We start from the raw sequence: 15,030 nt of genomic DNA on the forward strand, positions 1-15,030 counted from the left end.
CTTAGAGCTGCAGCAATTAACACTGCCACGCCTCCCCACTAGGGGTGCACTGATAAAGATTATTTGGGCCAGTACCAATGGCCAATTATTAACGAGCTATATTGGCCGATACCAATCCAATTACTGATATAGATAGCACCTGGATGGTAAATCTGTTGGGGAGGAAGGGGCAAGGGGAGGGAAGGGATGTGGTGGGGGGTAGGCTGAGGCTGCCATGGTGAGGCAGGAAGGGGGCTGGGTCAGGCGCTGCCCAGTTTGGGGCAGGCCATGGGACGGAGCCACGAGCCGCTTATCTGGGGGGAATGGGGGGGAGGGGGGTGGCTCCCCCCTCTGCTCACAGCCCTGGGGAAGGGGTGGGGGGGTGTGCACCCCCAGATCTGTGCACAGAGTGATGATGGGTTGCTGTTGCCCACTTAGGGCCAGGGGCAACACTGGGCTCTTCCCAGCTTGGTGGGGGGTGGGGACTGGGAAGACTCTGGTGCTACCCTGAGCGGGCGGCAGCAGCCTGCCATCACTGTATGTACAGATTCAGGGGCCATGTGCCACTCCCATGCTTCTCCCAATGGTGCACCCAGCGGGGGGGATGTGGCCCCCCCCCCCCGACGAGCTGCTCGCAGCTCTGTCTTGCACCCCATCCTGGCCAGGCAGCCTCTTTCCTCCTTCACTGTGGAGGTCTTGATCTGCCACCCCGCCAATGCCCCTTCCCTCCCCCTGCCCCTTCCCCCAACAGACTTACCAGCTGGACGCTGCTCTCCAAACTGCCAGGCTAGTTGCGTGCATGCTGCGGCTGAGCACATGCACGTGGCATTTATCGGTGACATTAACTGCCACATTAGCCAAAAAAAGCCGATTTCCGATAATATCAATTTTCCTTTACTCGGTTCCAATACTATATGGACTGATGTATTTGTGCACCTCTACCCACCACAGCATAGAACTAGTTTGTTTGTTTTTTGGGGGTGGGAGGTTGGGTTGGGCTTTTTTTTTTTTTTTTTTTTAATATGATTTTGCAGATTTGGGAAAACTGTTTCCTGCCAGTTTCCTTCTCTCTAGTTAGGAAAAGCTTGCTATTCATATCTGATCACCACAGCCTCCTATACGTAGTTGCACCACATGGGTACTAATAGAAATCCCTTTCCTACTCTCCATGTATTTGTGGGATTGTATCGTGTCACACATGCTGCTAGTTACAGAAAACATTTTTTTCTCATTATTATCTTTTTCATCATTAAAAATACAAAATCTTTAGATTTAATTTTGCATACTTCAGTGAGGCTTCATATAGCAATTTAATCACAACTCATACAAACATAGGAAGGAAACTAAGAGGAAAATACAGTTATCTGGTCAGCAGTAAGCAATGGGGCGAATGGGGCCCCTTGACCAATCAGCAGTGGGAAGGTAAAAATGGTGCCATGTTTAAAACAGCAGTTTTCACTTCCCTACTGATCAGGAGCAAGCTGCAAGCAGGGCCCCTTCACCAATCAGCAGTGGGGGGACTCGTGAGGGAACCTGCAAGATTAAAGGAGCCTTAGTGCAGCCCACTTCCACTGTGAATTTGATAGGGCCCTAAAAATGGTATTTGCCTAAAGGAGTTAAGTACTCCTTTCCCATTGTATTTCCACTAAGTTGGGTGCCTCATTCTTTTAGGCCTCTTTTGAGAAACAGCCATCTAGTGCAGAGCTGAAACTGATTAATTGTACAGGAAACAAATGTCACTTGTATGTACTGAGTTTTTAAGTGTATGGGTACTAAACAAGACTGTTTTCCTAATTATCTTGCCAACTGAAAGATGCATGAAGAAACAACATTTGACTCTTAGCTTTTTTTAAATCATTCATACATAAAGGAGAACAGCTCGATACTAAAGAGACAAAATGTGGTAAGCACAGCACAACAAAGGCAGAGAGCTGACCTGTCAAAGAGACTTCAAGAAATCAAATTAATATCTAATAACCTTTATTTGTGTATTTTTTTTAATTTGGTAGTAGGTATGCAGTGTCTGAAAACTCGCATGCTTCAACTTTGGTTAAAAAAGTCCAGTTCAATGTGTAAAGATAATGTAATTGAATGTGGTTGCCACTACCACTGGGTTAATGTTAACAAAATTATCAGATGTCAAAGGAAAAAGCATGCTTATTTCTGCTGCGTTTTTTTTACTTTTGTTTTAAAGTAACTACCTCACGTTTTTTATTCCTGACTTTTGCATTTCAGCATCAAAACCTGTTCACTGTCATTGTGCTACTAGAACAGGATTGATGAGGAATAAACACCCTTTTCATGTTTTCTCTCCTAGGCTGCACTGGGAATTATGCAAATGGTTGAGGACACTCTCATTGAGCACGCTCATACAAAGCCTCTCCTTCCCAGTCAGTTAGTAAGATACAGAGAAGTGCAGCTGCCTGACAGTAAGGGGTTGTTTTTTTTTTATCTATGAGTTATAAAGCATACAATTTGAGATTCCTGATACCTCGATTGATATTTTGATGTAAATGTTACTCTTGTCAGTAGCTTATTAAGAAATCAAATCAGTTTTAAATTATTTTACATTGCATGTTTAGCAAAATAAAAGGTATTAGCTGCATTGTCTGCAAAATAGAATAGATGAGTTTGACATTAATCTTTTTCATATGTTCAAGCACCATTTTATAGAATTAGAAAACAGCCTTTAGCTCCTTAACCTAGTATTGATGTGAAGAATGAATATAGACCCACGGCTTATACAGCAGTTTAGAAAAATGGCACTGAAATAAAAAGAGTGATGGTTCAGCCATTTTCAAATGTAGAAAGAATGAGGTAGAGGAAATCAAAGTATGATGATTTTGATTAGCTTTAGTGCATTTGGGTTATGATACTCTGGTCAGGCATGATTTTAGGTATTTTGAAGATTTTAAAAAATATTTTACAAATACATTGCATTTTTCTCATTGTAGAACAACACTTTTTGTAATGTGTCAACATTTTGTTGGCTCTACACATTCATGCACTTGTAAATAGAGTTTTATAGCTTTATTTTGCTTTGTAGGTACTTGTGAAATATCCAAGACCTCCTTCACTTTGTGCATTTTCCGAAAATTAAAGCTCTGCTGCCTCCTGTGTTTACATATTGAACAATTTTAAGTATTAATTTATACAGCCAATGAAATGGTGCTGTGAGAACCCTTTCCTCACTGAGTAAAGTACAGTGACTATTGATTTTACAAGATGCATGAATGTTACTCAGATTACTACAGTGTCACAGAATCAAGATGTTAAGCAATCCCTGGAAGTGTATACAGATATATGCCCTGAAAAATATAGCGATGTGTAGCCAAAGACTATTATTTCTAGCTGATGTTTAGCCTGCAGGAAATACCTTGTATGGAATAAGCTACTGGTATTAATGTTTAATCTATTTTAATGCCTATAAAACTGGGAATGGAAGTCCTGTATTTGCAGAGCAAACAAAGTTGGTAGAGCAAGGGCACATGAAGGCATTTTGCTTGGCATGTGCACCTTGGGGTGGATGATGATGAAGTGGCCAGGGCTGCACTGCCACAACAAGGACCTCACGGTTCCCCCGCCACCCACCCCAACACATCAACATCTTACAGGTCAAGATTATGGGCGTTTTTGGCACTCTGCCCAAAAATGTTGCCAACCCCTGTGGTAGAGCCAGTGCAGTCTTCCTTGCCAGTCCCCCAAATATACCCCATTCATGATTCACAGGGACCACCTATTAAGGTTGAGAGGGCTGTTCAGTCTGCATTTCCAGTCAGTGAGAGGTCTGTGGAGGCACTCATGCTCATTATGAATAAGAAACATCATGTGGTAAAGTGTATGATGTGATGACTCTTTGGTCTAGAATTCACTTGCTCTTCCCAATTGCAAGAGCTTGGATTTATTAACGTTCTAGATATGCCACAAATCTTTTTTCACACGTGCTGGTGAAAAGGTTGCCTGATTAATAAAGGAAGATGAACGTTGAAAGTGTGAGCCTTTTTATATTAACCCTTACAAACTGATTCTGCCTGCAGCTAGACTGTCAGTGATGTTCTGAGTTGTTTGGCGATGGGTTTTTTTTGTTTGGTTGGGTTTTTTTTTTTAACACTATTTGGATAGTTAAATTCTTATCATTTTAACTTTATCTTTTAGGAGGTTGGTTTGTGTACCAACAGAGAAATGAAGTTCATAACAACTGTGGCATAGAAATATATTACCAAACAGATATGCAAAGCACCTCTGAGAACATGTTTTTGGAGCTCTTTTGTCAAATTATCTCAGAGCCATGCTTCAATACTCTGCGTACTAAGGAGCAATTAGGTGAGTAGGCAAAATGAAACACTCTCTACTTTCCTTTCTTTTTCATGTCCTTGTGACAAGGTCTTTAGCAGAATTTACAGATTCTTTGGAATTTAACAGGGCTATGCTGTGAGAACTGCTGCTGTGGCCTCAGACTTGCAACCTCTGGGGTATCAACCATGCACCCCAGCCCCCCACTCTCTACTGTGCACAGATATAGAAGGTTTTAACCAATCACAGTATTTTTTTTTCTTTTATCAAGGTTACATCGTGTTTAGCGGTCCTCGCAGAGCTAATGGCATACAAGGACTGCGATTTATTATCCAGTCAGAGAAGCCACCACACTACTTAGAAAGCAGAGTTGAAGCTTTTTTAAAAACTATGGAGAAGTGCATAGAAGACATGTCAGAAGAGGCCTTTCAGAAACACATCCAAGCTTTAGCGATTCGTCGTCTAGACAAACCAAAGAAGCTATCTGCAGAATGTGCTAAATACTGGGGGGAAATAATTTCTCAACAGTATAACTTTGATAGAGGTAAGAAATGCTGATAATTGCTTTTGAAATCAAAAGTACAAAATTGTCCTAATACCTCAAGTTTTGTGTTGCTAATTCCCTTTGTATCCAAATATATTACAATCTAATAATTGATCTATATCTTTATCTGACCTCATCTCTTTTTCCTTCCCTTTTAAGTTTTCTATTGTGCCCTTGAGATATTTTGTTTTATTTTTAGTAGTGATAATAGCAAAACCCATTTACTTTAGTAAGGGTGGGATTTCACCCAGTATATCACAAACTGCACAGAGACACTGCTTTGAATAGTTAATGATTTTATCAGTGCTGTTCAGGTTATCAATAAATGCATTTGTCTTGAGAAGAAGACTAGCAACACTTCTACAACGCTAAAAATTGCAGTTTCTGCACTGATTATAGTTCCTATAGGTAAGCAAGTGTCCTAAAAATTGCCGCACTTCTATGCCTGAAAACAACAATACTGAGTGCAATCAGGCTGCAGTGACATTGGATGTGAATCTACTTATAGGAAAAAACAGTTTTCTTGCCTTTTGGGAACACAATTTTTTGTATACATTACTTTAGTTTGTGAACTTCTAAGGTTGGACAGACTTCTAATTAATGTGCTTCAAATCCCACTGCAGTTTGAAGCACTTCAGCTCCATACAGATGTGTATAGCCCCTGCATCTGAAACACTTCAAAATGTTCATGAAGGCATGGAGCCAGAGGTCTGGAGAACAGGAATCCCTGCAAGTGTTTTGGCCTCCAGTCTCCAGAAGTTCCCAAGAACAGCTAAGCACACAGGAGAGCTCTCATTGTCTGCCCTGCCCTCCCCCTCACCAGACCCCATGAGGGGTGCTGTGTTGGGAACAGAGTATTGCGAGTTACTGAAGGACACATGGTTGTTCTGGCCCCAGCCTGGCCACGCAGCAGCAGTTGCAGTGGTGGCAGCCCTGGCCCTACCACCACTGCTGCCACTACTGCATATCTGGCCAGAGGCCAGAATGACCACGTGCTCAATGCCCAGGACAGGAGTAAGAGCTGAAACAGAGGATAAGGGGAATGAGCAAGTGCAGGATTGGGGGCTCAGAGTCGATTGGAGGGCAGGGCATGTGCTGCAGGGTGCAGTGGCTCCAGCCACAATCTAGGCTCAGGGTTGGCGTCCAAGCCACAGCAGCCGCCTACCCTCCTGCTTGTACTCGAATCCAAGATGAGGGGCTTCCCTGCCCCCATGTTGAATGGGAGGAAGAGCATCTACTGAACCCTACCTGGGGTGATGTTTGTTCCTATTATGGCTTCTTCCTACATGAGTTGTGATTTTTATTTTTTTGTACTAATTCAATTCCAGTTTCCATCCTACAGGGATCAGGCCCAGAATCAGGCTGTCCCTGGACTGATGATAAGGTACAATGGGATCTAATATGTGATCCTGCAATTGCGCCTCATGTGGCACGGCAGGAGGTGCAATTGTGTGGATTGCACATTCAATTCTGTTGTGCAGTGCATGTGTACAGGGGGCCTAAAATATTAATTTAAATAATTACTTAAATGCACAAGTACACTATAATGTACATAGTTATAGTGTGTCCCTCTGGATAATAAAAACATGACTGCTGCCAGTGAGGGAACTCAGTGGCAATCAGCAATGGGGGAATTGAAGGCTAGGGAATCAGCAGCTGAAACAGTGGGCTGTGTGAGAATTGGAAGGAAGAGAAGCAGCAGCAAGATGGCCCAACATTCCTCTGCAGATGTATAAGCCCAAAAGGTTTGGGAAATGCTGTTTTGAAGAAAGGTGCATCCTTTTTGGTTAATACGATCATTAAATCATGTAGATATACAGTTAAACATAGTGTTTACCCTACATTTGGTGCATCTCTTCAGCTGCTTTCATCAGAAGTCTCTGGGATCTCGGTCTCTCTCCCTCTTCCAGCTTCTGCTGCCTGCCCCTGGGGTTGCTGCTGAAGGAACCTGCAGGCTTCTACAGCACAGCAGGGATTATTTACCATGTGGTGGCCCCCATGCAATGCAGCGTGGGGGCTACCACAGTGTGGCAGGTGGCCTGGGGAGTGGGCAGCCCATGTGGTATATCCACTCAAATTGGAGAGCCCAGCTTTAGATCAAGGCCTTCCACTGGTGATTTATATGGCTGATTTAAATCAATTCACCCTGAATTTTCAACTTTCCTTGCTTAATAAGTTTTACACGTTGGCCCTTTTTTTCCTACTGTTACTTCAGTGCTTTTCCATTCAGTGATCTGACCTTTCACAGTGTCAGATTTTCCTTGGCTGTGAGCTGTTTAGCCATGAATCATCTTGTATTGTGGTATACTTTGGCCTTACTGTAAAGTAATTCTAACCTGTCTCTGACTTCAATAGTTGCATATTTGCCTGCCTGAATATTTCATTTCTTAAAACGTGTTTTACCTGCCCTATATGGTTACTCCTTTTATGGTGTCTCTCTTTATTATAAGAGATATGAGCATACCAAAATTGGCATTTATTTATATTTGAAAATACTAATATAAAAACCTTGATATATGTACTGAGTCAGTTCCTGTCTCTTATTGATTACACTAAGACCCACTTGCACTTTCCTTTGCATACTATTATAAAACTGTACTTTCTTAAATAAGTTTCCCTAACTTTGAATAAGATACACCTGTAATTGGTATCTGTAACACTGATTTTGAAGGTGGGATTCAGCATAGACATGCCTTTTTAGATACCAGTTCAATCAGTACTTTTTAAAAAATGTGTATACTCCCTTCTTTTTTAGTACATTCAATCAGCTGGATGTATTTTGTGTAGTTTTTTCAAGCTTCTTCTGACATTTTGTTTTTCAGACTCAAATAGCTTGTAAGTTAAGAATGAAAAGCATGTTATTTACAGTTAATTGTACTATCTAAATTTGAAAAAATAAGTACTTTGAACAAATACTATGTTAATAACTAGCTATGCTTTGCTAGCTGCGTCTTGTTTTAATTATTGCTATTGTTGTTCAGATAACACTGAAGTGGCATATCTAAAAACTCTGACAAAGGATGATATTATACAGTTCTATAAGGTAAGTTATTTAGAATTTTTTTTCACTGAAAGAATACATTTTCTTAGGGTTATCTGAGTTACAAGTTAATAGGTTTATGTCCACTTTATTAAAATAACATAACTGATCCAGATACCTCAGTACTTGGTTTTTTCAAATATACCTGCTGAGTTTAATGGGAACTTGCACTCTGTCAGTGAGTACAAGAGGAATGTATTCCTAACAGTTTCCTCCTCTTTTTCTACCCATTCTTACCAAAGGCTATTCCTCTCCCTTGACCTATAATAGCCTTTGTTGCCACATCTGTTACTTTGTTCTTTCCATTTTTTTTTCTGATTGAAGAGATGGTTTGGTTATTTTTTCCTGGATGCGTACTGAGCAAAAGACTTCTTGGACTCTTGCTTCTCGCACACAGGTATTGATAGTTTCATAGTGTTTAGGGTCGGAAGGGACCTAAACAGATTGTCAGGTCCAGCCCCCTGCCCTGGGCAGGAATTCAATTGTACCTCTTATATGTATGTAAAGAAGAGATTTGCAGGAATTTTACTCATGTGTACTGCATGCAACTCACATTAAGATGAAATTATTTGTGTAGATGTCCAGTGTGAGACATTACAAACACATTTATCTTGCAAGAGGTAAGCTGGGCTTCCTTCTTTTGCCTTTTAGCATATTTTAAGTTTGATGATGAACATTTTAATTATTGTGAAATAAAATGTATCCCTTCAAGAGCAACTCATGATTCAAAGAGTACTTTGAAAAGCATCAGATATCAGCAATGTGTTTCTATATCTGTGATTCTCTTATCATTAATAACATTAATAGGGATTTTTTTCTCCCTATTATTTTTCCCTTACCTTAAATCATAAGAAACACTGCAAATTCATGCTAAAGTACATCTTCAGGATTCTTTAACTTTTGCTGTTTTCATTAAGGAAGAGCAGTTCTGCTGTATTTCCTCAAAAATGGTTAAAATGTTCTTACACTAAAATCTTGTAGGAATTCTCACCCAGACCAACCTGTGCTTTGGCATAAATGAAAAGATGTCTAAGCTACATTGCATGGTCATACACAGGGTTGGTGGATATAGCAGAGGTAGTACAAAGACCAGCTCACCCCATTTTCAAACCATCCAAAATCCTAGGGAGCTAGCTGCAGCTATGCCTACTCTCGAGGTCCTGTTGTGTAGAATTAAGGGATATGGCCAACTTCACAACAAACCCTTCTAAGCTTGTATTCCCTTATAGTTGGCCATTTACTAGAAGTCCCAAAGGGACAATAAAGAAAAGTAGAGTACTTTCCTTGAAATTTAGAAGCCAGGTTTCAGCTGAAGTTCCTAGGTATATCTAATTTTCTTGTGGTCTCTTGTCACAAATAAAAACCTGTGTTCTCTACGGTTGACTTCTATGGATATAAACTGAAGCTTTCAGGGCTGTTTAGCTCTTCGGTTCTTCTGAGGTGTCATTTATGCCTCCTACTCACTAGGAGGCATCCAATTTATTTCATACTCCTGACTAATCAGCCATCAGATGATAGTGACTTTTTGTCACTATGGACCAAGGATTGATTCATACAAGGACGGTTTATGAAGAAGAAAAAACCCTTGCACATCCAGTAAAAATGGAAAAATAAAACTTTTTCTTTATATAATAAACATGCAAAGATTAAATATTAGAGACCTTTATGAAAGTAGAAAATTCTAAAATCACTTAATTCAGAGATGTATATTGCAGCACATTTAAAATTTCCATGCTTTTATTCCCCTCAGCAGCTGAAATATTACCTGTTCATGCTGAAAATGCATTTCTTTCAAAAAAAATTAAAAGGTTTGATTTCTTCTTTTATGGTAGAACAGTAGGTGGTTGGGTAGTTGTTTCAGTGTTCTGGCAAAGACTGAGCTTTTTTTTTTTACTTTTTAAAAATTTTATATGGATATTGTTTTATGAGCACTAGATAAATTAAGAGCTACATATTGGGAATTTTCCACCATAATTTGACTGATCAGCGTTAATCCTTTGTCAGTGATAAATATTTGAGTGTTACCATCAACCAGTTAAGTTGTTTTCCTCTAATCAGTGTGCCCTTGTTGCCAAGAAGGCTAAGGGCATACTGTGCTACATTGGTAGATGTCTTGCCAGTAGGTCAAGGGAAGTGATTATTCCCCTCTATTCTGTACTGGTGAGGCCACATCTGGAGTACTGTGTTCAGTTTTAAGCCCAGGAGGCTTGTTGCTACAGAAGGGATGTGGACAGATTGGAGAGAGTCCAACAGAGGGCAATGAAAATGGTGAGGGGTCTGGGGTACATGACTTCTGAGGAAAGACTGAGGGAACTGGGCTTATTTAGTCTAAAGAGAAGACCGAGAGGGGGCTTAATAGTAGCCTTCAACTACCTGAAGTGGGGTTCAAAGGAGGATGGAGCTAGACTGTTCTCAGTGGTGGCAGATAAGTGAACAAGGAGCAATGGTCTCAAGTTGCAGCAAGGGAAGTTTAGGTTTGATATTAAGAAGAATTTTCTCACTAGGAGGGTAGTAAAACCCTGGAACAGGTTACCTAGGGAGGTGGTGGAAGTTCCATCCTTGGAGGTTTTCAAAACCTGGCTAGACAAAGCTTTGGTTGGGATGATCTAGTTGGGGATGGTCCTGCTTTGAGCAGGGGGTTGGACTAGATTGCCTCCTGAGGTCCTTTCCACCCTAACTTGCTATGATTCTAATCATGCATAGGACACGTGCCCATTACATAAATTACTTAAATACATAGAAGCAGTTTGTTTATAAAATGGCCCTATTTGAGGCTATCTGATCAATATAAAGAAAAATACTCTTAACTACCTTAGAGAACGATTTAAAAATTTACGGTAGAAACAAATAATCAACTTTTGCTGTGCTCCTTGAAACAGGAACATTTATAATAGCTGTTTTACACACGCATTTCATTATAAATGTGCATTTTTTTCCAGTTTGTACGGATTGGAATTTGTTATCCATTTTAAGCTAGATTTCAATGGATTTGCATCAAAATAACAAATAACTACACACATTTCTATCTATGGTATTATATAGTCTGTGTGTAGCAGTTCAGTAGTCTGAATGCAATTCAGTCAAACTAGCTTATGCCAATATGACTGACTCCCTCTCTTTATCCATCTGGATCAGTTAGTATAGTTTTTAATGGGAAAGGAGCCATAAATGATTTGTACTTCAAAATAGTTTAATCATTATGACCTTATTGGCTACTTCGTTATCATTTTATTTATTTTACTGTTGTGGGTCATATCATGTATTCTTGTTACCCTTTCTCACTAATGTAAGTTTTCAGTTGATATATACTTCTTGTTTGTAGTATGTTCTGCAAAAGTCTGTGGTGTTCAGCTAAGCATTTGCTTGGTTAAAATTATCGTAAGGGTCTGTCATCTCATCTGTGACTAATTCCAGTCTCTGATTCCAGATTATATTCTTTTTCCTATCATGCAGGTTTAAAGTAAATTTTTCTCTTAATTGACTGCCATCTGCAGTGATATTTTAAAAAATAACTGTAGCAGAATTTGATTATGCAGATTGTACCAGGCAAAGACAGCAGCTACTATGGTTAAGGCTGCATGAAGCACCTGTTTTCAGTTACTTACACTTTTCTAAATCATTTTAATTATTTGTGCTGAAATATTCCAGATTTCATTTGGTAAAGTGTGGATATTTTTTGAGTGCAATCAAAACCTGCTTAGCTCTACTTAAGTAAGATAAGTGACTAAAGTTCTTGTCTCTAAGATTTATATGGTTATCAAGTAGCTATTTAGTCTTGTGTTCTTATGTAAACAAGAGACAATATTGTTCAGGTATTTGCTGCAAAACAATGTTTAAACATTGGTAGACTTTTGCAAGTGTTACCATCTATCCATGGTATGCTGCCTAAAATTCTTTAGCAACTTCACACAGGCACAATAAATATTGACCTGGGAAAATATGATATTGTAGTCTACAACAGTTTTAGAAAACAGCAAAAATGAAGGAGTTTTGGGTGAATGTGTCAAACTGTTCCTTTATAACTTCTGTCTTTTGTTTACCCTTTTCATTAGTCAAGGTAATTCTTACTTTCTATTTTAGCTCATATTTTACATTGACGTTTAAAAATCTATTTCTGTTTGAATGGCATGGTGAAAATTTCATGAGCTTTTTTATCATCTTGTATCATATGAAAATAGGGGGAAACTACTTAAAAATTAAAAAGAGAAAATAAATTAGTAAAAAATTCTGTAGCACTTGTTGCAACAAGTGGTGTCCTGTACAAGGGGGGTGCTCAACCCCTGGCCTGCAGTCCAGATCTGGCCCACTGCCCCATGCCATCCAGCCAGTGGGGGTCTCCACAGGTCCAGAAATTTGGCAGCTGGAGAGTAGTGGCTTCACTATCCTGCTGCCAAATTTCTGGGTCCTGCTTGCTGGATCAGGCACCCAGTCCTAGCATGCTGTGATGGGCAGTGGTGGCACAGAGGCCCCAGGGCCCAATCCTGGCACCTGGCAGCTGGGAGTGGGTGGTGCAAGGGCCCAGGGCCCAATCCTGGTGTCAGGGGTCAGGAGGAGGGCAATTCTGGGCCTCCCAGCCCCAATCCCACTGTGCCCTGGGAGGGGGAGGGGTTGGTGGCAGGGCCAGTGGTTCAAACTAGCCTGTGGACTGGCCTCACAGCATTCATTCAGGGCCAAAAGGTTCAGCACCAGTGCTATACAAGATATGTGTTCTCTTGAAAACTTACAATATTGATCAGAATTGATTTTTTTTTTTTTTTTCTCAGCATTCTGTCTGTATGTAGTGCATGATTATCAAGTGGTCATTGGGGCTTGGGGATGGGACATCAAAATATTTGAATATTTGGGACAAATTTTTGGGACCAAACAAAGCCAGCCAAGTTTGACAATTTTCTCAGGGTTGAGGGACTTCCTTAAGGCTGCTAGAGGACTATGTTAACAACATTGTGTAGTTTAGAAACACAGTAGGCATTTATACACATACCTTTGTCTGCTCTGACATGCTAGAAATCCAGCACATCGGAGCAGACTCAATTAATTGCGATAATGAGGCGGGGCTCATGATTGCTGTGATGTTGGGATGCATGGAGCGTCTCACCGGCGTGCAGGGGGGCCCTCCATGTGCTCAGTGGCAAACCCGGAAGTGCTTCTGGTCCACTTCCAGGTCGGTTGCTGAGCACGCTGGGGAGCCCCCTGTGCTTCTGTGGGACACTCCATGCGCCCCAGCATCGCAGTAATCATGAGCCCTTGCTACCTAGAGATATGTAGAAAAAACATTGAAAGCTGTCTTTGTCCAAATCTCTCCATTAATTGAGTCTGCTCTGCATACGAGCTGACGCACACTGCACTGCATCGCATGCAGTTGTATAAGCAGCGAAATGTGCATCAGCACGCAGAAAATGGAGGCGGTGCACTTTTGACCTAAACACATTGAAGTTGTTTTAGTTCAAACTAAACTACCTTCAAACACCTTCAGTGTGTGTTAGTTCAAAAGTGCACCACTGCCATTTTCTCAGCGCTGACGTGCATTTCACTGTTTATATAGATGCATGCACCACGGCACCAGGCACTTTAAAAGTGCCTGGCATTGCAGCACAGGCATGAATACAAATGCCCAGTAGGACCAAAGGTGGAGGGCAAAATCCTGACCGACAAAGAAATCAATTATAGGTTTCACGATTTTATAGATTTTTGTTCTTAGTTGTTCAGTGTTCCTAAATTTCCTATAACTGAATTTCTTGTGAAACTCAGCTCTATAATGATTTAACTAGACTGGAGATCTAGTTAAATTTAAGGGATGTACCTAAATATACCACACTGACCATAACAGTATTTACCAAAAGGATGCACATTAGATAATAGTTATCCTCTATAGTATGTATAAAATATAGCAGATAGCTATCACTTATACGCTGTTATAAAATAACTGGTCTTCCGGTTTACTATAGGAACTGTTGGCAGTACATGCACCTAGGAGGCACAAGGTATCAGTACATGTCCTTGCAAGGGAAATGGATTCCTGTAAGTATTATAGTGTCTGTGTGTGTGTCTGTGTCTGTGTGTGTACACACACAGCATGCACACTTTTTTTTATTCTTATTTATACAAGAAGGCATGAAACATTTTGAAACTAAATTATGGGAAGAAGATACCTACATGTCTTGTGAAGAAAGTTTTCATGTAGCTTTTTGCTGTGCTTTTAATTGAAAAATTAGTTTTGGAGAGACTTTACGTAGTTGTAGGTGTCCAGCCATTATCTGTATATGAGTTTAGTTTCTTGTTACCTGTGTAAGGGTGAGACTTGTAATCAGGCATGAGATGTTACCTTTCTTCATCAAACCTAGCTGCGCATGTGTTTACACATGTCAGTTATATACTAGATTTTTCTAGAAGACAAAAGGAAATAGTATTTACTAGTGCTCACAAAATCTTTACTTAATTTCTTGAATTTATGGTGAAGAGTCATGTAATAATATAATTAATTGGTGGGTTCTGCTTACATATAAATAATAAGAACATTCAGAATGACTCCTCTCAAGCCCATGTTCCAAAACAGAGACTTGAACTAGCTTGCATTTCTAAAGAAAATAGTTAAACGCAAAAGTAAAAGCAGCAGTTGAATATAGGTATTTGAAAATTTACAAAATGTTTGTATTTGTCTTGCTTCTGAGAACTGGTTTATTTGACAAGATAAATAAGAAATGCTGGTTGTTCCAATTTTGGTAATTTTTTTAATAGGTCCTGTGGTTGGGGAATTTCCGTGCCAAAATGATGTTAATCTGGCACCAGCACCACCTTTGCCACAGGTAAAAATTTAGATACTTAAATAATTTAACTGAAAGCTAACACAAAGAAATGGGAATAGACAAAGAGAACAAACTTCTGGATACCCTGACTGACATCGTGTCTACAAAATGAGGCTCAGTTTTACTGTAATTTCATTTTTCTTTTACAAACATGTCTATTTCCATAATTGTGGATTTTGTTTTGATTTGTCATCTCTTCCTAGATGCTTTATAATCAGCTTTCCAGTTGCTTTTGTCCCCATTATTCCATGACAGCAAGAGTTAATAATAGAAGATGTAACTATGCTGACTGTCTGCACTATGAAATAATAGTACAGCTAAGAATATATCACAGTGTTTCATGGTAGAATGCATTTAGTTGTGTGTAAAGA

At 40.0% G+C, this 15,030-nt stretch overlaps 1 protein-coding gene across 6 annotated transcripts in view; it reads left to right on the top strand.

Moving 5' to 3' along the window:
* Positions 1 to 15,030, top strand: part of IDE (insulin degrading enzyme) — a 106,356-nt gene that overhangs the window by 85,999 nt on the left and 5,327 nt on the right. For all 6 annotated transcript variants that reach the window (XM_059729980.1, XM_014607816.3, XM_019484232.2 and 3 more), the window contains exons 19-24: positions 2,297 to 2,408; positions 4,135 to 4,302; positions 4,544 to 4,816; positions 7,798 to 7,859; positions 13,802 to 13,874; positions 14,592 to 14,659. In XM_059729980.1, coding sequence (XP_059585963.1) covers positions 2,297 to 2,408; positions 4,135 to 4,302; positions 4,544 to 4,816; positions 7,798 to 7,859; positions 13,802 to 13,874; positions 14,592 to 14,659 — 756 coding nt within the window. The remainder of the gene's footprint in view (positions 1 to 2,296; positions 2,409 to 4,134; positions 4,303 to 4,543; positions 4,817 to 7,797; positions 7,860 to 13,801; positions 13,875 to 14,591; positions 14,660 to 15,030) is intronic.

The sequence above is a fragment of the Alligator mississippiensis genome, chromosome 6, assembly GCF_030867095.1.
Source record: "Alligator mississippiensis isolate rAllMis1 chromosome 6, rAllMis1, whole genome shotgun sequence".
Lineage (NCBI taxonomy): Eukaryota > Metazoa > Chordata > Crocodylia > Alligatoridae > Alligator > Alligator mississippiensis.